Source organism: Bos taurus, chromosome 21 (genome assembly GCF_002263795.3).
Source record: "Bos taurus isolate L1 Dominette 01449 registration number 42190680 breed Hereford chromosome 21, ARS-UCD2.0, whole genome shotgun sequence".
Lineage (NCBI taxonomy): Eukaryota > Metazoa > Chordata > Mammalia > Artiodactyla > Bovidae > Bos > Bos taurus.
This window is the reverse complement of record NC_037348.1, coordinates 21673185-21700260: the sequence shown is the minus strand read 5'-3', so window position 1 is coordinate 21700260 and position 27076 is coordinate 21673185. Positions and strand designations below refer to the sequence as shown.

Sequence of the window (27076 nt, the reverse complement as noted above, 5' to 3'; positions counted from 1 at the left end):
CAGGTTCAATGCAATGCCAGTAAAAATTCTACCAGATTTTTCTGTAGAAATTGACAAGCTTTTCCCCCTAAAACTCATACAAAAATGCAAAGGACCTATAACAGAGAAAATGATGTTAAAAAACGCAAAGTTGGAAAAGTTAACTTTACCTTATTTTAAGAATTCATATAAATCCTCGTAGTCATTAGAACAGACAGATCAGTGGAACAGAAACTTACAGGAGAAAGTTTAGCTTTTCAGCTAATGGTGCTGGACAACTAGATACTGTATGAAAAAGAATGAACTCAATAGGTACTTCACCAGAGAAAGTAAGAATGATCACAGAGAAGCATGTGAAAAGATGTTAAACAGAATTTTTTTTAAAAAAATGTTAAACACCATCATTAGGAAAATGCACATTACAACCACATTGAGATACCATTTCACAGCTACTAAAATGGCTAAAATCATAAAGACCATACCAAGTGTCACAGAAGATGTGAAGAAACTGGAACCTTAATACATCATGAGAATGTGAAATAAGCCAACCACTTTGGAAATCAGACTGGCAGTTTCTTAAAAAGTTAAACATACACCTACCATATGTAAGATCCAGCCATTTCACTCCTAGGTATTTACCCAAAGGAAAATACAGCTGTACACAGAGACTAGCAATGAAAACTTGGGAGTTAGGCTTTTTATTTCTCTCAGGAAACTTTTTCTCAGGACAAGAGATGCTCTTAATTTAGAAACACTCAAAGTAAAAATCATGCTCCTGACTAAAAATTTCTTGTATGTTCTTTTAGTTGTTTTTCAGACAAAAACCAACCAAAAAGTGATTGGGAAACAATGAAAACACCACTACAATATATGTTTCTGAAATATAAGTATACATTTTAATTTAAGAATATATTTTAAAATCAGTACATGTATACGCATGACTAACAGACCAAATCCACACCTGTAAGCTTCCAAGAACCATTTACTGTGCTGACAGTAGTAGGGTACAGGCAGAGGGAGAATAAATAATAGTGCTTCGGGTAGCGCAGTAGTGATCAATAGGGTAGGTGAAGAAGGAGCCTCATCGTGGACGCTACGGCAGGAATAACTCCCCAGGACTGACGTGCAAAGTTCCAGGTCTCCACGACAGGAACAGGAACAGCCCAACCCACCAAACAGCCTCCCTACTTGGCTACGAAGTGCAGAGAGTGGAGGGACTCAGGCACAGGGGCGCAGGGATGGGGGAACTGGACCCAGAAGTTCAGACAAGCATGTGTGTTCACACACCACCCCCGACCCACAGCATCACCCCACATGACAAAACTACACGACTGAACAAAGGCGCTCCCAGCCTCCCTGTCACCTCTTTGGCAGTGAGTCAGGCCATCCCAACTTCTGACACACAGACATCTTCATCAGGAGGAAGGCTGTCCTGTGTGGTGGGGACAGGCCTTTAGGTGAGAGCAAAGCTATTGAAGCTGTAGCGTTAATTGAACATCCCTAAACAAAAAAGATGTTAATTGCTAATTGTAAGTGTACAGACAAAAAACTGCTTCATGTCCCATACCCCAAGGATGGACACAGTCATTTTCCTACTCAAAGGTGAAATATAACAAGCCCTTGATCATGCTTCAGCAAGTACAGTTATGGGGCAGGAAAAGAAATTAAGTTCCATATGCTAAAATTTACACTTACTGCTATGAACTAAGTTTTAATGTATTTCTTGAGTCAAAACCAAATGTCTGAAGATGCACTAAGCTTATGACTTTCACCTGTAACTCATTCACTTCTCTAAGTTAGACTCATGGTAATGGAACGTGTCCAGGCTTTCAAGCATCGAAACTGAAGAAATATTAAAGCCACCCTGTATAATTAGGCACAGAAAACTTCAGAGGGGTGACTGATCAGGGCTTCTCAGGACTGGATGTTGGTTGAATTGAGGATTCGGGAAGCAGCATCAGATTTGGAAGCCTTTGAAAGTTCGCGCTGTTGAAAAATAAATAACATCAATGGCAGTACTGCCCCCTCTCATGCATGCCCTGCCCTGGTGAGTAAGCACGAGTGAATGTCAGCACACAGCCCTCTGAGGGCGTTTCTCTAAGATGGTGGGCCCTAGCCCAGCACAGGCTGTGTTAGGAATCCAAGGGAAGGGAATGCTTAGTCACAGACTAAGCAGGTACGTATTTGCCCCTTGATCGCTTTCCTCAGCCAGTCCATTTTGTTAAAACCTCACAGGAGAGAAATCCCTTAGACTTCACCAAGTACCCTGAGTTGTCAAGCTAGATAGGCAACAAATTTTGTTCTTTTGAGCCCTTTATGAAACAACGGGCCAGAGTGTATATCTACCAATCCCTGGGGCTGAGGGCCTGTTAACCTGCTGGTGATTTCATCTCGTGCTGGAGCACATGGTACTAAAGCAGAAGACAAAGCATGGCTGGCCAGTGAGAAAGGACAGGTGTTAGTAGAGGTTAGTCTACTGGCTTCAGTGCTGCCTGGTGGAGCCCACAGCCACACCAGCCCAAACCAGGAGAGCCTGCCTGACTGAGCCAAAGACAGCTATGTGTAAGCACCAAGTGGATGAAGCGGGGCTGGCTGAGCAAACAGGAAGGAGAAAGCTGGACTTTGTGGCCTGCAGTCAGCTAGCCACAGTGACAAGTACCCACTTCTGTAGGTAGAACCACAACAGTCAAGTACTTGATAGGGACTTCTCTGGTAGATCAGTGGTGAAGACAGCTTGAGGTTCAATCCCTGGTTGGGGAACTAAGATCCTACATGCCACACAGCATAGCCAAAATAATAATAAAACAACTCTTAAAAAAAAAAATAACTTGACAAAAGTAAAAGAATATAAAGTGAGCTTCAGAGCTCAAAATGAGCTGTAGCCTTGGGCAGCTGTCACATTCTCTATTACTGCAGCAAGACAGTTGATGCCCTAGGCTTTCACTCAATATCCCCCACAATGGTGAAGGACAGCCTCGCCTCTCAATAGTTAGATACTCAGGGAAAAAAGAACACATCACTAAGGAGAGGGCACTGCAGTTAAGTGTTGGTAAAAGTGAAGTAGGTTACTAGGAGCTGAAGAGCACTGTGGGGGAAAAATAACTTTCTTCCAGTGCCTCCTATGTGCTTTAGCAGCTCAGTGTGGTAGAAATAGGCAAAGGCAAAGAAATGAGCATGGGCTAGCTCAGAGCAGACAGAAAGTTGGCAGTGCAGCTCTGAGGGGTTAGTAAGACATATACTCCAGGAAATAATCAGCACACAGGCCAAAAACCTTATAGGCAGCACACAGCTGGGGCTCCCCTCCCCACGTGATAGGGCCTTTCCTTTCTAGCACACTGGAGGCCCTTAATGTCACAACTGGGGAGGGTGGAAATTCTCTGTTGTGAAATAACAGGATAAAAAAACTTTGCCTAACTTTAGATGGGGCTGAGAATCCAAGTCTGAACAAGTTAATCAGCAGGTTAGTCTGTTTAGTCAGTCTGTTGGGAACTTAACCCAGATATTTACTATTTTTAGTATTAGGGATTTAGTATTAGTATTTAGTATTTGTATTAGGGATTCCTGCTTCCTTTGTTTAAAAAAAAAAAAAACTTATGATAATACAGCTGAGATTATTGGTTAGTGCAGCCCTGTGCCCACATGGGAATGAAGCCAGCAGATGACAGATCAGCTTGGAAAAGGGACATGGGACATGCAGGGGTTGCCATACAGACCTGAAGCCCAACAGTGGAGCTGTCAGAGAGGGACGGATCCTTCTAAGAACAAAGAATTAAGACAATTACCAAGACTCCACCAAGAGAGCACCAGGGCAGTGATTAGAAAGGTTACCTCCTGCAGCCAGGGAATGGTATTTCTTAAGCAGAAGGATCCAGGTTAAATGTCTGGTTGCTGCTGCCATCTTTCTTCCTGTATACCACCCTTAAACCACCCCCACTTCATGCCATGGTCATGTCAGGAAAGGGATTCTCAGCCTCCAAAGATCTGTCCGAACTAACAGCCTGGGTGCCCCTGGGGAGATACCCCCTCTGCCCCAACTGTGTGCTCCCCAGGGACTGGTAGATACTAGAAAAGGTGAATTACCGCAAACTCAGAATAGGTGCTGGCAACAGAATTAATGCTGAAGTTGCGCCGTGGGGGGGCCGAGTCAGGGTACCCACCGCTGAGGATGCTGCCATTGAGCTCCAGGTTCTCCTTGTTGGCTCCATGCTTGACGGCACGGGGTGTTTTTTTCCCCGAACAGGTGGAAGTGATGACTGGCTGTAGAGAAAAGAAAGATCCTTCAATCCCTTATAATGACTACACATACACAAATTATCAAAGGCTGACAGACACTGTCTTTATTCATGTGTCTGTAATCCTATTCTTCTGGTTTAACAAATACAGATTCCCAATGATCTGCAGAACCCTTATCTTGAGCATGGTCTGTAGAATACTTGAAAGACTGAACACGTTTTAGCACACACTCCTCACCCCTCTCCTGGGGTGAGAGTTCCTGTCTGCACCTAGTCATCCAATGTCACTGGGCTGGAACCCACATGCAGGGACCTCACACAGGATCACCGAAGACCAGGCTTTCAATGGAGATTTCAGTTTCTCAGCCATCCCAGTGCTTCCCACAACATTAGTCAGGGCTCAGGATGACCATTCTCTCCTCTTCTCTCATTTAGTCTTTGAGAGACTAGTTAGCTTCCATCTGTTAACTCTCAGCATCTCAATGATAATCGGATACAAGGACCTTAGAAACTGGAACAAGTAGGTGGGGCCTTGTGTGGCTGACCCACACTGACTCCTTTATGTCAGCTCCACCTTAGGCCTGCAGTCCCACCCTCTCCCGGTCCTGCATGACTGACCTTCAACCTACACACAAGGAATGTGCCCAAGCCAGACAAAGTCCCTATCAAGTCTGACCCTTGCCTTCACCTGATACGAAAACTGAAGAATGCCTTTTGTTGAGGCAGGTGATTGGTGTTCTCGTGACCCTGGGAGAAGGAAGACTGCACAGTGCCTATCAGTACAGACGCGCTGCTCCTAGATGTGTCCTACAGATGTGTCTACATCTTAAGCTTTGGCCTCTGTACCCCTTTCAGTGCTTGAGTGCAGATGCAAATGCCTCTGGGTCACTGTCCTCAGATCCTGCCTGTATGTAAATTACCCATAGTAAACTTCATAATTGCACTTTATGAAGCTACCTGCTTTGTTTTTCGGTCTCAAAGCTCCTTCTCAGTCCAGAGGAAAGTATTCAGTATCTCTGCCTCCCAACAGACCCTGGAGTGCATAGGTCGGGCCGGTGTTGCAGATGTGCTTGTACACAGAGCATACTGACCTTGCTGCCAGAAGGTGGAAGTCGAGACACAGGAGAGCGGTAGACTGTCCCCGAAAAGACAGGCCGAATGCTGCTGTTGGCCGTAGCATTGGACATGGTGGTAGTGTTCAGCTAGAACAAGACACAAGATTACTGACGTGAGACAACGTGCTGAGTAACCCATCCTTACACTACAGAGGAGTGAGGACGGGAAGCAGTCTAGAAAAGTGTTCAGTGTTGCATCCAGCAGGTGGAACTATAAAATGGGACAACCATTTTGTTTCGAAAAGTTAAACAGGCAACTATCCTAAGACCCAGCCATGTCACTCTTGGGTATTTACCCAAGAGAAATAAAAGCATATATCCATACAAAGACTTACACATAAATATTTACAGGAGCTTTATTTGTAGTAGCCAGAAAACTAGAAATAAGCTAAATATCCATCAACACAGGCAACTAGATAAGCAAATTGTGGTATATACATCCAGTGGAATACTGTTCAACAATAAAAAGAGTAACCTACTGACATAACACAGATGAAAAAAATCAGACACAGAAGTATACACACTGTGTGATTCTATTTCTACAAAATGTTAGAAAATGCAAATTAATCAATAGTACTGAGCGAACAAAGCTGTAGTTGCCAGGAGCTGTGGGGGATGGGTACAAAAAGCAGAGAATATAAAAGGGCAAAAGGAAACTTTGGGTGTGATGGGTAAAAATTTATAACATGTTCTAAAAATTTCATCACATTATTTTCCTAATAAAAAATTAAGTACCTAATATCAAACAATAGGGAACTAGTTTAATAAATGACAGAATGTCAAAAAAATAGAATATACCAGCTAATAATGAGCATATTTATAGAAAGTTTAATTCTCTGAAAAAGCAGAAATCAAAATTATATATTCTGTGATCTCTGTTTTATGAAAATACACTATTTTAAAAACCTTTTTATAAAAGCAGGAAAAACACCAAATATTCTCATTGGTGCTTCTGGAGTTACACACTATAGGTGATTTTTTAAAAAACATTTTATATGTTATAAAGTATGAGTTGAGGAGCAAAGAGGAAAATAGCACTCCATTTATTAAAGAAAAGGTTTAAAAAAAAGAAGGATGGAAGGAAGGAAAGGACGGACTCCCTGGTTTCCTGCTCTAGAGGTTAAGGAACATTAGCTATTCTATTTGCCAAGCATGAAAGTCTTACTTCACACAGTGCCATGGTCACTTGTTGGAATTACAGAATGAACCTCTGAAGGTTTTCATCATTACAGACTGTTGGCAGCTGCCGGCACCCTGAGTTTAATCCGGGACTCAACATCTGACACACATTAGAGCCCAGCAGCTCAGGCAGCTCCGCGTTACCTTGCGCACTTTGCCTGGAGTGCTGGGTGTCGGTCCTCGCCGCTTGGGTGTTCGCGGAGTACTGCCGTAGAGCATCTCTGTCTCTGTCTGCTTCTTGTTCTTTAGTTGCTATGTGAAAGTCAGGGGCAAGAGTGATAAATCCCAGAAGGAAAACAGCTCTGGGATGGGAGCAGAGGAAGGGCCAAAAGTACAATGCTAAAAGAGCTGCCATGAGCTGCGACTTCTTTAGCCAACCTAGAGCCCTGGCAGGGACTGTGGGCCGCTCCCTCATTGCTCTTCCCCAATTCCCAAGTTGGGTTCACTTACTCGTTCCTGCTTGGCTCTCTCTTTCTCCAATTGGTGCATCTCCCACTGTTCTGTTACATACTCCATGAATTTCTGCCCATTCACCACAAATGCCTTTGAATGCTCTCGTTCCCACATTTCAATCCTTGCTTTCAACTCCTCTTCCAACTGAGACCAGAAACAAGGACATGTTAATTACATCAAATCTTTGGTGTGAAACCTAAAAGAAATGATTCTCCCAAAGAACGCCTCTTACCCACTCAGAGTATCATTAGCCTGACTTCAGGTAGCTGGACCCATATGGGAACAGGCCAGAGTGGCCAGAAATCAGTCCGAGCATGGTTCATTCATAATACACTTGAAGGTGGGAAAAAGTGAGAACCCAGAGCCTGCCCACTAAAGTTCTGGTGCTGGAAGCTGGAGGCAGCACTGGGGGAACCTGCAACATTAAGCAGGCAGTGTTCACAGAGCAGCACTAGCTAGGCTGCAGCCTGGGATCCACCCTTTACTGGCTCGGAAGAGGTGGGCCAGGTACTTAAGTGCTTAGTCCCTCAGTTTGCTCATCTGTAAAAATGGAAATAATAATACCAACCTCTTAAGGATGTTGTGACAATTAAGTGAATTAATAAATGGAAAGCACTCTAAGACAGTATCTGGCACTTAATTCAATAAATGTTAACTATTATTATTAAAATAGAGAACAGTAATGAAGTCCAAAGCACTTTCTCAAAAGGTCACCTTGTGTTATGGGCTCAATTGTGCCCCCTGCCAAATTCATATGCTGATGTCCTAATCCCCAGTACCTCAGAACATGACTTTATTTTAACACAGATGTAATTAAGTTAAAATGAGGTCATAAGGGCGAGTCCTAATCCAACATGACTGCAGCTTTGTAAGAAAATTTAAACATACACACATACAGTAGGAGGACTGTGTGGAGATACAGGGAGAAGATAACTGTGTGGAGGCAGGAAAGAAGCCTCGGAAAACCAGCCCTGCTGACACCTTGATCTCAGACTTCTAGCCTCCAGGACTGAGAAGATGAATTTCTGTTGTTTAACCCACCTAGTCTCTGGTACTCTGTTGTGGCAGTCCTAAAAACATAATAAAACTTGATATTCAGTTATCAAGGAATACTTGAAACTAGCAGAGCCAGCACGTACTTACTATCCTTGCCTAACCTTTGGAAGAGAATACAGTTTGGGGGCAAAATGATTCAAAGCAAGGGATATACAAAAAGTGAGATATTTTGTAGCCATGCACCAAACATTCTCAGCAACAGTATTACCTTAGGGAGTGTTTTTTGGAGCTTGGCTCTCTGCTTTTCCTCTTTTAGAAGATTTCCTCCACGATTTGTAAATCGACTTGGATCTGAAGCTTTTCTCTGTGAAAAACACATTTTAATTAGGCTAAATGCCTGACAGTCAGTCACTTCTGCTAGAATCCATGCTCTCATAAATGGATGCATACTTGTAAGGAGACTTCTGAGTTTTCATCCCCACCCACTCTGAGCAGTGAGACATGGTGGCTTTCTAAGGCAGGGAGTGGGGTGTGACTACTCCCGGGGAGATGCAAGGTCAAACACTGGGGTGCAGGAAAACTACTGTTTCCTTTTCCATCTAAAAAGTAAGACAGGCTTTCATATTTACTGCACAATGTCACTGGCTCCTTTCCTTGGTTCAGAGGTCACCAAAGGGAAATGGGGGGTGCGGGGGGACAAGCAGGAGGTCTACACTCAGAGGGCTTGCTGGTGACTCCCCAACTTGCCCACTCCCACTGTATTAAGACAACACAGCTTAAATGTGCTCAGTGAAAGGGTTTACAGATCATGTGATTTTTATTAAATTAACCCTCACAAAATGGACAAAAAATATAAAATGTTAGGCTTCTTATTCTTTTTAACTTTTCTGTTTTTAGTTACGTTCTACAATATATCAGAATAGTAATGTAAGTTTATAATTTATAAATACAAATTAGGTGAATACACTAAAAAACAGGGCAGATAATCAAAAAAGTTTAGAAACAGTCTTGACAATTTGGGGACCAAACTGATAAATTCTATTTCCTTTCCAGGCTGTTTGATTAGTGACTTTCTATAAGCATATCTAAAAGGAATGGTAATTAGTTTCTTATTTTTCCTTAAACATTGCCATGTAAACAAGGGTTGCATATTTGGTTCTTTATTAGCTTTATATATATATATATTTAAATTATATAGTTGATTTACAATATTATATAAGTTTCAGGTGTACAACACAGTGATTCACAATTTGTAAAGGTCATACTCCATTTATAGTTATTATAAAATATTGGCTATGCTCTACAGTGTTCCATGCTGTACAATGTATCCCAGTGGCTTAGTTATTTTATACATAGTAGTTGTACTTCTTAATCCCCTACTCCTGAATAGTCCCGGTTTCCCCCTCCCCACTGGTAACCATTAGTTTGTTTCTATGTCTGTGAGTCTGTTTTTTTGTTATATTATATGTATTAGTTTATTTTCTAGATTCCACATATGAGTGGTATCTTACAATAGTCGTCTTTTTCTCTGAGTTATTTTACTAAGTGTAATACCCTATAGGTCCATCCAAGTTGTTGCCAGTGGCAAAATATTCTTTTTTATGGTTGAGCTCTTGACTTTCACTCCTCCTCCTCCTTGCTTTCTACCAGAAGTAAGGAGGAATGGAGGCCTAGAACACCTGCTTTTAAACAGCTGTGTGATCTCACGCAGTTTTCTCTACTTTTTTGGGGGGGGGGGGTTGGTAAATGGTTTTAATGTTTAACAGCAGGCCAGCTGTGGAGGACAAGATCCCCCAAGGCCCCAGCCCTTCTCCCATGATGGCCTGGGACCTGTGTGTGCTGGCCAGCCCCGTGCCTGCCCTGACCCTGCGGCCCACCAGTCCTAGGGAGGGTGGGAGAGGAAAGTGGGGAGCCGGGAGTTCAGCCTGGAAAGTTCAGGGAAGCAAACACAGGGGCAAAAATATGGAACGCTTCATGAATTTGCGTGTCATCCTTGCGCAGGGGCCATGCTAATCTTCTCTGTGTCGTTCCAATTTTAGTATATGTGCTGCTGAGGCAAGCACAGTTTTCTCTACTTCTGAGTCCTACTTTCCTGCCTATAAACTTGGAGTTAAACTCTGGATTTGCTAAAGGGCTGTTCCAGCTCTATCAGGACTGGTTGGACCTGAGAATAAATCTCATGAATTTCATGCCTGAGGTGTCTCACTTGCCTCAACCCGATTCCAGCTCTGAACTCTAAATGCTCTAAGGGAACCTATTCATGCTGTCTATCAGAACAAAAGGAATACAGAGTACACAAATGTGCCCCAATAACCAGGCAATTTTCTAAGATAATAGCAAAAGTTTGAACAGTACAGAATGTTAGTTACCCGCCCCTACATCCACTCTTCTCTCCTTCCTTAGAAACAGACCCTGGATTTACCTACGGTAGCAGTTCTCCCAGCCTCGCCAGTAGCTGGTGTGGCATTTAAGTGGCGGTGCTATGAAGAGAGCCTGGGAAAGGCTCTCAGAGGGTGGGGGCAGTGCCTTTTGCGCTCCCGCCTTCACACGCTGTGTGAAACGCTGTGGTGGGAGCTCCAGAACCACCGTGGACCTGAGCTTAGACCCACCCCTCAGCAGTGGAGGAGCTATGAACTGGAGAAGCCTGGGACCCCACAGACTATGGAACGGCTATACCTGCCTTGCACTGCCTACCTCTAGACTTCCTTTATGCAAGAAACTTCAGCCTTATTGAAGGAATTAATTTGGGGTTTTTCTCTTACATGTTTCTAAGCTTGACAAATACAGATGGGTTAGCAGTAAATTACAGATGTAATGATAAAACCTGGTAAACGGCAAAGGAAACAGGCTCTGACTCCACGCAGAGGATGCTTTCTTAACACTACACTGTACTCTAAGGAAAACAGACAAAAAGTAGGGCAGTACCTCAAACTCTAAGAAAAGCCTCCAGCTCTCTTCCCACTTCTGGACACCTTCAAAGAGTTCTTTGTGAACCTCATAGTAGTTTCTTAACCGCACGATCTCGGCATCATGGAGCTGGAGCAGATTTTCTGTGTAGTCCTCTGTAAGATACAGGCCCAGTAGTTTTAAGAAATCCCTCCAGTGTTTAGTATCCCAATTCACTAATCCCTCATCCCCCTAAAATGGAAGCGGAGTTTTCCCCCTGACAGTAAAAGTGATACACGAGTAATTGTATGCTATAGATAATAAAAGCCAGGTTTGTCACCATCAGCCGAAGGACTGGAGACTGACTAAGGTGTAGAATAATATGACTAAGATTCTCAAAACTTCTGTCATCTTTTGCCTTGTCTTACGTTTCTTTCATATTCTTTCTTTTCATGCTGCCCAATAGAGGGCTGAGTCACAGAAAATGTCCAGAAATGTGGAATTCAGTAAAGACAGCAGCATCTTTATATTCAGTTCAGACCAGAATTCCATTGGGCTCTTGGGGGCATACTCCTGGGCTCAAAAGTGGGCTCTGCCGTTGACCTGCTGTGTGTCTCTGGGTTAAGCTGTGCAACATTTATGTGCCTCAGTGTCCTTCCTCATCCCTTAACATGAGTATTAAGTGAGATAATCCTGTTAAGAGTCTGACTTTGCACCTGGCAGCAGAGTAAGCATCTGATAAACCTGAGCTTCACACCTACAGGCAGTCCACAGAGTTATGCTGCTTCAGAGATCCCTCATTTCCCAATAGCATTTGCAAATGCTTATTTGAACAGGAATGGCAATTTATGCTGAATGGCTTGGAAATGTATGCCTCTGTTCCAGAGGAAATACTTCCCAGTGAATGTCTGCATGTAAAACACAAGTGAGCAGCCACATGAAGAGCGACACTTCTATACGAACCAGAGTAGTAAGCAGCGAAAGCTTGTCTCTGCTCCTGGCTATAAAAACACCTGTCCCAGTACTGAGCCACCTCCACTCGGATTGCCTCAATCACTTTCTTCATGTTTTGCATTTTCAGTTCTTCCAACCGATCCACTTCTAATTGCAGCTAAAACAAAAAGACCTGTTAAAAGTGCTTGTCATATTTGTATATTTATGTAAATTTGCAAAATATTTTCCCCCTTTTTAATAAAGTGAAGTGAAAGTTGCTCAGTTGCGTCCAACTCTTTGCGACCCCATGGACTACAGTCCATGGAATTCTCCAGGCCAGAATACTGGAGTGGGTAGCCTTTCCCTTTTCCAGGGGATCTTCCCAACCCAGGGATAGAACCCAGGTCTCCCACATTGTAGGCAGATTCTTTACCAGCTGAGCCACAAGGAAAGCCCTTTTTAATAAAATTACAACACAAAACCACAGTGGCAAGTCAACACTCTATAACAATGATATCCTAGGAGCCAGAAATCTAAGAAACATACACAAAAAATAACAGATGATCAGGCTACTGCCACCCTTTTCTGATGCTTGTCTTAAAAACAGGCTCACTCAGGATTTCCTTGATGGTCTAGTGGCTAAGACTCTGCGCTCCCAATGCAGGGGGCCCAGGTTCAATCCCTGGTCAGGGAACTAGATCCTGCATGAAACTAAGACCTGATGCAGCCAAATAAATAAATGTTAAAAAAAGAAAGAAAAAAAACAGGTTCACGCAAGGCAGAAGCTGGTCAAGACATCAGTGAGTGCTCATGCTCAGTCGCTCAGTTGTCTGTAACTCTTTGCGACTCCATGGACTACGTAGCCCGCCAGGCTCCTCTGTCCATGGGATTTCCCAGGCAAGAATACCAGACTGGGTTGCCACTTCCTATTCCAAGGGATCTTCCTGACCCAGGGATTGAACCCACATCTCCTGCACTGGCAGGTGGATTCTTTACCACTGAGCCACTAGGGAAGCCCCAGAGATATCACACTTGACACCAAAAAGCTGACCCAGTGCCCTTAGGGTTTCTTACCGCTTTCCGGACCTTGGCCTTCGACCCAGTCATAACCGTGGCCACAGCTTCTCTTTCTTCTGCAGGTATTTGCAACCTATCCCAGAGCTCTCGTATCTGAGCACGCAGCCCCTCACACACTGCTTCATTTTGTGATTTTCGCACTTCCAGCTGTAGCAAGGAAAGCCAGTGGTTACAGCAATGACAGCAGCAGAGAGAAAGCCCTCTGGCTTCCCACAAAGATACATCTTTACCCCCATGGAGAAGAAGTCCTTTCACAAGACTGTGAAGAGCTTTTTCATGACTTCTGAAAACAAACTATAAGGCTGTCATTATGGTAGTAGGGTCTCAGATCTCCAAAATTAGGATTTAAATTTTAACTAAAAAAAAAAATTTTTTTTTCTGTCAAACACTAACTCAAATATCTTAGTTTTTCACCCAAATCCTGAATTTCATATTCTTAGAACCACATATAAATTAAGGTTTTTGTTTAAAAAAAATATTAAAGGTTGTATTTCATATAATACTCTCTTTATCTTAAAGGAAAAAACCGCAAGTTTTTTTTTTCCCCAAATTGCTGGATACTGTGGAGATCCCAGGCCATAATCTGAGCAACATTACCTGCCGGAGCAACTTCTGTAGTGTTGCAATATTTTCCAGAGATAAACAGAAGGCTTCTTCATCTTCACACACCACGTCTCTTTCAAAGCTTGTGTCTGGCGTGTGCTCTAATTCCTCCATACACAGTATGATCTGTCTCTTTATGTTAACAAACTCCTCACGCCTAGATGCCTATGAAAGAAGATGATTATAAGATACCTGGAGGAAAGTCAAATGACTTCTAGGACATATGAATGTTGACATAAAGCTATGACAAACCTAGACAGAATATTAAAAAACAAAGATATCACTTTGTTGACAAAGGTCCATATAATCAAAGCTATGGTCTTTCCAGTAGTCATGTACGGGTATGAGAGTTGGACTATAAAGGATGAGAACCGAAGAATTGATGCTTTTACACTGTGGTGCTGGAGAAGACTCTTGGGACTGCAAGATCAAACTACTCAATCCTAAAGGATATCAGTCCTGAATATTCATTGGAAGGACTGATGCTGAAACTGAAGCTCCTAATATTTTGGCCACTTGATGCAAAGAGCCGATTCATTGGAAAAGACCCTGATGCTGGGAAAAATTGAAGGCAGGAGGAGAAGGGGGCGACAGAGGATGAGATGGTTACACAGCATCACTGACTCAATGAACATGAATTTGAACAAACTGCAGGAAATACTGCAGGACAGGGAAGCCTGGCGTGCTGCAGTCCATGGGGTCACAAAGAGTTACACGCTACTTGGCAAACTGAACAGAAACACCAATGTTAGCATACTTTTGTTTCCCTCAAAGTTGCCACGTGTTGTCTAAACTGGTTCAGCTCTTCTAAGCTGGGAACTGAGGTGCTGTCGATTTCATAATGGGGCATGCAAAGAATTTCACACAGTTCTTGATCTTGTTCTTGAAGAATTTTCAGTTCTTGTTTTCTTTCCTTTTTCTGTTTCCTCCTCAGTTCCACCTGAGTGCGCAAATCCTTTTCTAGTTGCAAGATGGTTGTCTCTCCTTCTTCCTGTAGGAGACAATGTACCACTGTTAAGGTGCCAAGTGGATTTCTTCAGAGGAGGAGAAAGACGACGAAAAAAAAAGACTAGGATGACAGACTTTTAGTTAAACTTACAAATAAGTTAACTTATTTGTTAACCTAACAGAATATGGCACAGAGAGGGCCCCCTAACAAGGTTCCCCAATAAGGAAAGGTGCCAGGGCAATTTTACCAGAGGTAAAAATGGTTGAAAACCTTGCTTTGAGTTAGCTATGGTTATTTAGCTCCTAACTAAATGTTTATCCCAATAGTCCTAAGAACATCATTTAACCATCCCAATAATCAAAGGTTATCACTTAACCAATAAAAATCCATTTTGTACTCCTTGCTCTACTCCTGATAAGCAGAAGAAAAAAGTGGCAGTTATATGTCCTATAAATTTTATTCAACATTAAACTAGGAATTGTCATATAATTTAAGGGAGATATACTACTGAATACCTAACTTCTCATCCAATTTCATATCAAAAGTTAAAAAAAAAAAAAAAAGACTAAAGAAGGAATCTCAAAAAACAACAAAATTCTGTACAGCAATTATCCTTCAATTAAAAAATAAAAAGGACTCTCTGTTCAAAATCAATGTATTTATGCCATTTGTGTTGATATCCAAGTCTGCCTGATTGCTCACGGCTACAAGATATTAATTATCCTTAACTCTTTAAACACAGTGTCCTCCTCCGAGGCTGCCTCCATCTAGATCCCCAGGCAGTTCTTTCTGTAACAGGGAGAGGGGCCTGAGACCTTACTGGCACCACATCAGCCCCCTGTGTGCTGTCCCTGCACCCACCTCTATTCCAGTTACCTTCCCAACCCTCACATTTGTCTTCACTTTCATGATCCCAACACTGATTTTACTGGTTCTAACCAGGGCAATGTTTCGGGGTCCCTCTGTCATTGACGTCATGCTTGCTGGTGTCTGCGTTCATGTCTGACTCGTGCTGGAGCACGGGACAGCAAACTCTCAGCAAGAAACACAGATGAGCATCCCTGGGTTTGACCTCACTCTCCTGATATTCCTACTATGGAAATACTTCTTCTCACGTGGCCACTCTAGCTGGTTCAGTGGTGTGCAGCTTTCAAGTATGAAAAAATCCACAAAGGCAGGTTTTGGGGGTAACTTTCCCTTATATGACTCATCACTTTTGTTTCTTAAGTAGCTCTTCACCTTCATGCATTGGAGAAGGAAATGGCAACCCACTCCAGTGTTCTTGCCTGGAGAATCCCAGGGACGGGGGAGCGTGGTGGGCTGCCGTCTATGGGGTCGCACAGAGTCAGACACGACTGAAGCGACTTAGCAGCAGCAGCAGCTCTTTTCATTTTCTTTCAAAGAAAGAATGGAATGATATCATCTATTCCTCTTTTAACTAAGCTCAGAGTTAAAAAAATTTTTATGTCCTACTAATTGATAGGAATAGGAAATTTGTTTTTGACTAAAACATTGCAACACTTAGGTGTTTCACCTCTCAACAGGGCAACTTATTTATATAAGTGAAAAAATGGCTTTGCTGGAACCAAGTAACTAGGCAACATGTTCCACCCATTTCTTATGTCCAGTATCAGCCCTACAAGGAAACTTTCCACCTGGAGCTCCAAATCAAAGTTTTTCCCTAAGTCTCAGACCCAAACAGGATCCCCTGACACCCTGCCACATACATGAAAAGGCTCGACATTTAACTCGCTGCACAGAGTATTCAGCTCTTTTTGACAGACGGCTATGCTTTTGATAAGTCTTTCCTTCAGGCTTTCCTCTTCAGCAATCATCATATCCAGGAGGTCCTATGAGAGAGAAAACAGTCCTATAAAACTTTTGGGTTTTCCCCCATTAACGTCAAACAACACTAAAAACCTCACAGTTTCAAAATTTTAAGAAAGGACTTAAAAAAAACCAGGACTTCCCTGGTGGTCCGGTGGTTAAGACTCCATACTCCCAGTGCAGAGGACCCAGGTTCAATCCTTGGTCCGGGAACTAGGATCCCCATGGCTTGGCCAAAACAAACATGCAAACAAAACCACGAGGAGCCTGTGACACCCTAGCGTTGCTTCTATATGCTATTTTAGATGAGACACCAACGTCCTTACCCCCGTCCCACTGCAGAGAGGCCAGTGCTACTAAACTCACCTTGATGTGCTTCTTTACAACCTCAGTTCTTTGTAACCGCTGGTCCTCTGGAATGCCAATCAATTCCCATATTTCCCGAAGGTGATTCAGGGCTTTCTGGAGACATACTATGGACTCCTCTGCCAGCACCTCACTAAAAAGCAAAAGAGAAGCCAGCTACCTGAGCCACTGCCTCCAGTCTAAAAACTGTATTTACAGAAACTAAAACTAGTTTCTCAGTGGGCTCAAGGCTAAAAAAATTGGAAATAAGCATTCAACTTAATTCATCTTTAACTAGTCCCCTATCCTTCCCCCCACAAACACCACAACCCTGGAAAAGCAAAATCCAGTATCATGTTACATTGTAGAAATCCAGTCTTACACTGTGTAAATTCAATCTTTTGAATAATATTCAGAATCTGGACTTCAATCGATGATTCTATCTACGGCAGTATAGTATGGAAAAACAGACAAAAATGTCAGCTCCTATAAAACAGCTCGAAGTTTATTGCAAATTTGTTATTCATCTTTTTCCCTTCCAGTTTTATTAAGCTATAATTAATATACAGCACTGTATAAGTTTAAGGTATACAGCACAATGACTTGATTTATATACATCATGAAGCGTTACCATAATAAGTTTAGTAAACATCTATCATTTCATATAGGTAAAATATTAAAGAAATTTAAAAATTATTTTTCTTACGACTAGAACTCAGTATTACTCTTTAACAACTTTAATAAATAACACACAGTGGTGCCAATTATATTGATCATGTACATTACATCCCTATTACTTATCTTAAAACTGATTTATCTGGACTTCTGTGGTGGTCCATTGGTTAAAAATCTGATTGCCAATACAGGGGAGATGGGTTTGGCCCCTGCTCTGGAAGGATTCCACATGCCATGGGGCAACTTAGTCTGTGCACCACAACTACTGAGCCCATGCACCCCAGAGCCCGCACTTTGCAACAGAGAAGCCACTGCAATGAGAAGTCTGTGCACTGCAATTAGAGAGTAGCCCCAGCTCACAGCAACTAGAGAAAGCCCACGTAGCAACAAAGACCCAATATAGCCAAAAATACATTAATGAAATACAAATTTTTTTAAATCCTGACTTATCTTATAACCTTCTGACTGCCCTCATCCAATTCTTCCTTCCCCCTACCCCCAGACTGGTAAGCTAAAACTAATCTCTTTTTCTCTGAACTTGCTTGTTTCTGAAATATAATTGACCTATCAGTTCAATTCAGTTGCTCAGTCCTGTCCAACTCTTTGCGACTCCATGAATTGCAGCACACCAGGCCTCCCTGTCCATAACCCCCGGAGTTCACTCAGACTCACGTCCATCGAGTCAGTGATGCCATCCAGCCGTCTCATCCTCTGTCGTCTCCTTCTCCTCCTGCCCCCAATCCCTCCCAGCATCAAGTCTTTTCCAATGAGTCAACTCTTCGCATGAGGTGGCCAAAGTACTGGAGTTTCAGCTTTAGCATCATTCCTTCCAAAGAAATCCCAGGACTGATCTCCTTCAGAATGGACTGGTTGGATCTCCTTGCAGTCCAAGGGACTCTCAAGAGTCTTCTCCAACACCACAGTTCAACAGCATCCATTCTTCAGCGCTCAGCCTTCTTCACAGTCCAACTCTCACATCCATACATGACCACTGGAAAAACCATAGCCTTGACTAAACGGACCTTTGTTGGTAAAGTAATGTCTCTTCTTTTGAATATGCTATCTAGGTTGGTCATAACTTTCCTTCCAAGGAGTAAACGTCTTTTAATTTCATGGCTGCAGTCACCATCTGCAGTGATTTTGGAGCCCCCCAAAATAAAGTCTGACACTGTTTCCACTGTTTCCCCATCTATTTCCCATGAAGTGATGGGACCGGATGCCATGATCTTCGTTTTCTGAATGTTGAGCTTTAAGCCAACTTTTTCACTCTCTACTTTCACTTTCATCAAGAGGCTTTTTAGTTCCTCTTCACTTTCTGCCATAAGGGTGATATCATCTGCATATCTGAGGTTATTGATATTTCTCCCAGCAATCTTGATTCCAGCTTGTGTTTCTTCTAGTCCAGCGTTTCTCATGATGTACTCTGCATATAAGTTAAATAAGCAGGGTGACAATATACAGCCTTGACGTACTCCTTTTCCTATTTGGAACCAGTCTGTTGTTCCATGTCCGGTTCTAACTGTTGCTTCCTGACCTGCATACAGATTTCTCAAGAGGCAGGTCAGGTGGTCTGGTATTCCCATCTCTTTCAGAATTTTCCACAGTTTATTGTGATCCACACAGTCAAAGGCTTTGGCATAGTCAACAAAGCAGAAATAGATGTTTTTCTGGAACTCTCTGGCTTTTCCCATGATCCAGTGGATGTTGGCAATTTGATCTCTGGTTCCTCTGCCTTTTCTAAAACCAGCTTGAACATCGGGTAGTTCACGGTTCACGTATTGCTGAAACCTGGCTTGGAGAATTTTGAGCATTACTTTACTAGCATTACTTTACTAGTGAGATGAGAGCAATTGTGCGGTAGTTTGAGCATTCTTTGGCATTGCCTTTCTTTGGGATTGGAATGAAAACTGACCTTTTCCAGTCCTGTGGCCACTGCTGAGTTTTCCAAATTTGCTGGCATATTGAGTGCAGCACTTTCAAAGCATCATCTTTCAGGACTACTGGAATCTGGAATTCCATCACCATCTACTGGAATTCCATCACCTCCACTAGCTTTGTTCGTAGTGATGCTTTCTAAGGCTCACCTGACTTCACATTCCAGGATGTCTGGCTCTAGCACTATGTTAGTTGCTGCTAGAGCACAGAGTGAATATTAGTGAACACATTTCTATACATTTCAAACTTATCACCAGAATAAGTCTAGCTACAATAGGTCACCATACAAGATATTACCTAATTCTTGACTACATTCTGCACACTATCCATCTCATACCTGTAACTCATTTATTTTGTAACTGGAAGTTTGTATTTTTCTTTTTTTTAATTTGGCTGCACTGGGTCTGTGTTGCTGTGGGATCTTCATTGCTGCCTGCAGGATCTTTTCATTGTGGCATATGGGATCTCAGTTCCCTGACCAGGAATCAAACCCACATCCCCTGAATTGCAAGGCAGATTCTTAACCACTGGACGGCCAGGGAAGTCCCTGATAGTTCTATATTTAATTTTTTGAGAGATCGCCAACTGTTTTTCCATAGTGGCTACTCCATTTACATCCCCACCAACAGTGCACAAGGGTTCCCTTTTCCCAGTATCCTTGCCAATTCATGTTATCTGTTATCTTTAATAAAAGTGATTCTGACAGTTGTGAGGTGAATATTTCATTGTGGTTCTGATCTGCATTTCCCTTTTGATTAGTGATGTTAAGCATCTTTTCATGTGCCCGTTGACCATCTGTATGTCTTCCTTGGAAAAATGTCTATTCAGATCCTCTACCCATTTTTAGTTAAGGGTGTTTGTTTTCTTAATGTTGAGTTGTGTACATTCTTTATATATTTTGGATACTAACCCCTGATCAGTGTTGATGAGTATATAGAAAAGCCAGAACTTTTACACACTACTGGTTGGAGTGAATTAGTACACCACCTTGAGACTGTTGGCAGTATCTGCTACAGTTAAACTCTGGATGTGCTTTGCTACCAGTCAGCCAGGAGGCCTGGAACAAGTCACTGAAGCTTTTCTGTGCAAGAAATGAGGCTAGAGGCTCTCACTGGCCCCCTCTCTGTTACAGCATATTCAGGGTTTCTAAATCACCAGCCTAGATCTCCAGGAACATCAGTTTCTCCATAGTTTTAATATACTTATTTCCAAGACATTTTTCTAGCCAAGAAATCCCAATGTAAAGGTTTCCTGTTCTAGTTGCAGAAAAGCTTTTGCACAGATACTAGCTGCCTATACCAGATGGCAATATCAATAACACACATAATAAAGAGTGTTTAAAAGAATTTACTGGGACTTCCTTGGTGGTCCAGTGGTTAAGAATCTGCCTGCCAATGCAGGAGACATGGGTTCAGTTCCTGCTCTGGGAAGATTCCACATGCCTGGGGCAACTAAGCCTATGCGTCACCACCACTGAGCTCATACTCTAGAGCCTGTGCTCTGCAACAAGAGAAGACACTGCAATAAGAAGTCCAGGCACTGTGTACACAGCAACTAGAGAAACAGCCACAAAGACCCAGCACAGCCAAAAATTAATTAATAAAAAAAAAATGAAAACCTACAGAATGGGAGAAAATATTTGCAAATGATGTGACAGACAAGGGCTTAATCTCCAAAATACACAAACAGCTCATACAACAATAAAAAAAAGAGGAACAACCCAATCAAAAAATGCACAGAAGACCTTAATAGACATTTACCCAAAGAAGACATACAGATGGCCAGTAGGCACATGAAAAGATTCTCAGCATCACTAATTAGTAGAGAAATGCAAATCAAAACCATAATGAGGTACCACCTCATAACTGGTCAGAACAGCCATCATTAAAAGTCTACAAACAACAAACGCTGGAGAAGATGTGAAGAGAACCCTCCTACCCCACTGGAGGGAATGTAAGTTGGTGCTGCCTCTATGGAGAACAGTTTGGAGGTTCCTCAAAAAAAAAAAAATGGAGCTGCCATATGATCCAGCAATTCTACTCCTGGGCACATACCCAGACTAAACTATAATTTGAAAATACATGCATCCCTAGTGTTCACAGCACTGCTATTTACAATAGTGGGAAACAACCTAAATGTCCATCAACAGACGAATGGATAAAGAAGGTGTGGTGTGTATATATATTATATACATATATATATATGTGTGTGTGTATATATATATATACACATTGTCTATATATACAATGGAATATTACTCAGCCATAAGAAAGAAAATAATGCCATTTGCAGCAACACAAATGGACCTAGAGAGATTATCATAAGTGAAGTAAATCAGAAAGACAGACAAATACCACATGCTATCAAGAATCTCGGAGAAGGCAGTGGCACCCCACTCCAGCCTGGAAAATCCCATGGATGGAGGAGCCTGGTAGGCTGCAGGCCATGGGGTCGCTAAGAGTCAGAAACGACTGAGCGACTTCACTTTCACTTTTCACTTTCATGCACTGGAGAAGGAAATGGCAGCCCACTCCAGTGTTCTTGCCTGGAGAATCCCAGGGACAGGGGAGCCTGGTGGGCTGCCGTCTATGGGGCCGCACAGAGTCGGACATGACTGAAGCGACTTAGCAGCAGCATCAAGAATCTAAAATGTGACACAAGACAGACTCAAAGATATAGAGAACCTATTTGCGGTTGCCAAGGGAGAAGGAAGGATTGGGAGTTTGGGATTAGCAGATTCAAATTATATAGCACACAGAACTATATTCAATACCCTGGGAATAAACCATAATGGAAAAGAATATATTTATAACTGAATCACTTTGCTATACAGCAGAAATTAACACAACATTGTAAATCAATTGTATTTCAATAAAACTTTAAAAGTAAATTAAAAGCATAAAAAATGTAAAAAAAATTATCATGGTACAATTATGTACTGCCTTGCTAATTGGATTCAGGTAATTCCTGAAAAGGTGCAAATTTGAGATTTTTTTCTTATACTACATCATTTGAAAAACTGAGGGTGCTTACAAGAATATCATTCAAGAATACAGAGGTTGAAAGGGGCCAATTTTTCCAGTCTGGAGACTCTTAAGTCACTAGCCCAGAAGATATCCTAAATGGCCCTTTAAATGATTTCCTACCTTCTGGCAGCGTTCCACTGATCTACCGCCTATTTTTTTTTTCTAAATAGCCCTCTAGAAAAGCTTGTTAAGCTCCTCTGTACAATCTGCTTCAGAAATCAAGCCAATAGTTAATTCAGTGACCATTCTGATAACCATATTTTTCAGGCATATTTCTCATAGTCTTCTTTAAATATGAATACTTGAAACCAGATTACCTGAAATTCTGGTTTTGTTAGCATAGTAATTCCAGTTGTTAGATCTGTCAGGCTGGAACCAAAGTTAATTGATAACTTTTCCTTCCCCATCATTCACTTTCTTGAAAGCAGTAGATGCCTGAACAATCCAAAAACTGCTAATGGACTGGGGAGTAAGAGTCTTCTGTAAAATGTCATTTAAAATTTTACCAGTCTTCAGAATGTGTCATTAGCTGAAATACAGAGCAGCTTAACTGTGCTCTCTTTTAAATAAGAAGTTATTTGTCATCCACAACCTGACACCCAACATTTGTCTTCCAGTGGTACCAGTGATTTGTACTCCATTCCCATTCTCCCAAGGACAAGTATTTGAAAAAGAACCTTCAGAATCAGTAACCATGGAAGGAAGAGCCTTACAAAGCCATACATTAACCAGTTTGACCAATAACTACGAATTATTTAATAATGAATTATCACAATGGTTCATTCACTACTTTCAGAAAATAAGGTTAACATCTGTATCACTTTTAACACAAAAATCCTAGCCCTGGCATTGTTTTCATTTTAGTGATGAGCAAACTGACATTCAACATCATTGCCCAAAGTTACAAGGCCGGTAAGAGGCGGAGTGATGAGTCTGGTCGCAATTTCAATTCGGACACCCCTTCCCGCCCACCCCCCTTCTCCCTCAATGCCTGAAAAGTTGCTAAAACGACCGGACAAGTATTCCTTAATTGGGAGTTTTCTGAACTTGCAAGAAAACCAAGCTATGTTTCCAATTCGAGTAAAGTATTAACACTGCAACCCTGAGACACTGAAATGCAACGCTAAATTTAAAACCTGACAGCTTTATTGAAACCCTAACCACAAAAAACTCAGGACATACATAAAACAAGCCGTCGGTTCCAATAAGCAGCACCTGAGACGCTAGGCGGGCGGAGAGGGTGGGGCTCCCGGACTCCAGCTCCGACGCCGCGGGCCCGACCGCCCTCCCCACCTCGCCGCTGATCCCGGGCCCCTGCGCTCGGCCCACTCGGGGCGGCTGGACCTGCGGGGGCCGGAGGCCGCCGGGGAAAGGGTGCGTCAGGTCTGGCCTCCCCGCCGCCAGCGGCCCGCGGCCCTCGCCCTGGCTCACAGCTTCCCAGCGGAGCCCGGCCGCTCCCGGCCTCACTCGGGCGCGGCTGACAGGACGCCCCGACCCCGGGTGGAGGGTGGCCCCTCGGACCCCGCACCGCCCCGCACCCAGAAGGGGAGTCGCTCCCTCCCGCGCCCCCTCGACGCCCCCCACATGCACCTTCTCCTCATGACGGACGCTCCAAGCGGGCGGGCGTCTAGGCCCCCGACCTTCTCCACGCGGGCCGATCGCAGCAACCCCCGGCAAGCACCAGCGGCGTCTCCAGCTCGCAGCTGCGCGAGCCGTTAGCCCTCGGCAGAATTTCAAACCGAACCGGAGGCGGTATAAGCCCCGCGATTGGTGCCCCGTCCCGTCGCTCCTCGAGAAGCCCCGCCCTCACCCCGCCCACCGGCGCGCCGCGGTTTGGGGCGGGGGGCCCTGCGCACAGGGCGCGGTTTTCAAAGGGCGCGTCTCTGCCTAGAGACCGCCGAGTCTCCCGGTCTCCCTGGCTTGGTGCGTTTAAAACGCCTTGCCGCCCTCGGCCGGCCGGGTGACGAGAGCAGGAGTCACAGAAAAGCCTGGCGCCTTAATATCTTTCCCTCGCTCTTTCAGGCAGCAGTCCTGAAGACCGAGCTTTGGTGGCCGTTTCCCCAGATAGAGGAAAGCAGGACCTAAAGGGGAGAGGGAGGGACGTTGGACCTTGCTCTCCGGCCGGTGCTTTTCTAGTGATCTCATTTAATCTTCTCAACCATCCTGCTTTTGTTGTTCATTGGAGAAGGAAATGGCAACCCACTCCAGTGTTCTTGCCTGGAGAATCCCAGGGACGGGGGAGCCTGGTGGGCTGCCGTCTATGGGGTCGCCCAGAGTCGGACATGACTGAAGCGACTTAGCAGCAGCAGCAGTCGCTAAGTAGTGTACGACTCTGCGACCCCAATGGACTGTGGCCTGCCAGGCTTCTCTGTCCATGGGATCCAACCTGCCTCTCCAGCACTGGCAGGCGGATCCGTTACCACTGAACCACCTGGGAAGCCCAACCATCCTGCTAGGTAAACACCCCCGTTCTACAGAAGGAAGTATCTCTAAATTAAGGTTTGTGATTTCCCAGGTAACGATTGGTATATAAATGAGATTACCTGGATGGTGGTTTTCTTTAAAACTACATGGGTTTATATAATTGTCCCGTGAAAAATTAAAGACTCAAAACTCGACAAAGTTGCTTGCAGCTGTGTGCTGTGCTCACTTGAGTGTGTCCGACTCTCTGCTACCACATGGAATGTAGCCTGCTAGGCTCCTCTGTCTGTAGGGATTCTCCAGGCAAGAATACTGTAGTGGGTTTCCATGCCCTCCTCCAGGGGATCTTCCCAGCTCAGGGATTGAACCCAGTTCTCCAGCATTGAAGGCAGATTCTTTACTATCTGAGCCACCAGGGAAGCACTTAATGCTTACATATCACTTTTTCATGGTTGTGTAATATATGGTCGTGTAGATTCATGAAATTCAACTCTTTTACAGTTGATGAATATTTAGGTGTCATTTGTATAAATAATTGTTTTCATACCTCAATCTCAGCATCTTGCATTCTTTCTTAGGGTTAGTTCCTAGAAGTGTAATTACTTTATGCTCCCTCTTCAGACAGGTTGTATTTATTAATTTGCCCTCACCACCAAGGCATCCTCGCTGGAAGAATACCTTCCTTAAACTCAGCAGCATGGAGTACTGCTGTCATTGTGACATTGCTTTGCTTGATAAGAATAGTTGCTTGCTTGATAATAACGGAAATTGCACATTTCCCCCATGTTTATTGGCCAACAGTGGTGTCTGTGAATTCTCTTCATTTGCCTTTTCCCTGAAAGAAAAGTAAAGGATGCTTGTTTGCTTAACCTTCATGACTGTTTTTTTTCACTTTCAGAAGAACTTCACTGCCGTTTTCAATGTCCTTTAACTTGTTAGCTGTGCGCCAAACATTCGCACCACTGGGTGGCCTACAGGCACCACTCTTGCTCTCTTTGTTGATCAAGTTGAGAGTTTTCCAGAAAGCATCAAAAACTTGTGATCTTCAGACAGGTGGCCAGGGTTGTAAGTTTCCAGAGATAAGACCATTTTGCTATCATGTGCTTTACACTAGTTCTGAAGCTAACAAAGTCATAGAACCGTTGGAAGATAATTCAGGGCATATACTCAGCATGTAAAATGCTTTGAAATGTATGTATACAGAAGGATCATATTATAGTCCTAGTGAACTGCACTGTCCTAGAATTTAAGTGCAATGCACTGCCACCGTTTATTCACTTGGCCATAGTTTGTTTTTCTGACTGTGTAATTCTTTTTACAAACTAACAGTCCTGTCAGCAGTGTCTTTGATCTTGCACACTAGTTTGGTGTAACACTGTCAAGCTTCTAGCTGGATACTTGAGGTATGCATTTTCCTTGGAATTTCAACATAGCATTGTCATTTTCCTGTGGAAAGAATACTTTTGATGACCTAACAACACAGGTTTGGGTCTTCTTTTTTTTTTTTTTTAATATTTATTTATTTGGCTGCGTTGGGTTTCAGTTGACAGACACAGGATCTTTCATTCTGGCATAACTCTAGTTATGCGCATTTAGTTGCTCTGAGGTATGTAGGATCTTGGTTCCCTGACCAAGGATTGAACCTGTATCCCCTGCATTGCAGGGCGGACTCTTAACCACTGGACCACCAGGGAAGTCCCTGGATCTTTCTTTTAAGAAGTGGCAGCTCTGTGGATTGGGGAACAGACTGGAGGCGAAGTAAATGGAAGGGACAGTTTTGCAAAAAGCCCGGGTCAAAACAAGTACATCTGCCATGGGGATGGTGAAGAGAAATGATCTAGAAGCATTTAGAAATAATAGGTAGGGGGACCAGCTGAATGTGGTGGATAAAAAGAAAAAAAAAAATCTAAGGTCAAGGATATAATTTCTTGCATGAACAAAACTAGGGCAGATGATGAGAATGTCAATTAGGGAAACAGGAAGAGGGGCAGTTTAGGGGCCCCACGTGGAGACATGAAGCTCAGCTTGAGAGTTTATTTTACATGTGCTGAATTTCAACTGCCCATGGAATGGTCATGTTGGAAATAATAGCGTGAAGTTCAGCAGTGAGACAAAAGCTTGGGATGGGCAAGCGGATAACAACAAAAGACAGTGAAGGAGATAGCAACAAAGGAGGATCCACAGACAGAGGAAACAAAAGAGATGGAAATACAGCCTAGGAGACTCAGGAGGACAAAATTATCATGGAAGCCTTACAAGAAGGAAAAGCGGATTAACAGTGAGATCAAGTTAGAAGACAACCACTAATAGATGGTGGTTAGAGTTCACCATTTTCAAAGGGTGAAGGGAAAGAGAGGCCCTTAGAATTAGCACTTACAGGGGCACTAGTGGCCTTTAGAGGAGCACAGTGCCTAAAACTGCTCTAAAGGGGGACACAATCTTTCC

General features: G+C 43.2%; 1 protein-coding gene and 2 non-coding genes across 7 annotated transcripts; 1 reads left to right on the top strand and 2 right to left on the bottom strand.

The window, feature by feature from the left end:
• Positions 1–848: 848 nt before the first annotated feature.
• PRC1 (protein regulator of cytokinesis 1) lies at positions 849–23927 on the bottom strand. 5 transcript variants are annotated; one of them, XM_024981957.2, is made up of 15 exons: positions 23801–23927; positions 16596–16728; positions 16130–16252; positions 14211–14444; positions 13448–13618; positions 12848–12997; positions 11804–11951; positions 10880–11016; positions 8223–8318; positions 6956–7102; positions 6650–6757; positions 5303–5413; positions 4060–4236; positions 3693–3734; positions 849–1965 (listed from the first exon to the last, which is right to left on the bottom strand). In XM_024981957.2, exons 1-15 carry the CDS (start codon positions 23809–23811, stop codon positions 1894–1896), a joined length of 1860 nt encoding a protein of 619 aa, XP_024837725.1. In that variant the 5' UTR covers positions 23812–23927; the 3' UTR covers positions 849–1893.
• Positions 9911–10017, bottom strand: LOC112443356 (U6 spliceosomal RNA). Its single transcript, XR_003031689.1, has one exon. It is a non-coding gene; the product is annotated as a U6 spliceosomal RNA (small nuclear RNA).
• TRNAG-CCC (transfer RNA glycine (anticodon CCC)) lies at positions 12395–12467 on the top strand. Its single transcript has one exon. It is a non-coding gene; the product is annotated as a tRNA-Gly (tRNA).
• Positions 23928–27076: the final 3149 nt, after the last annotated feature.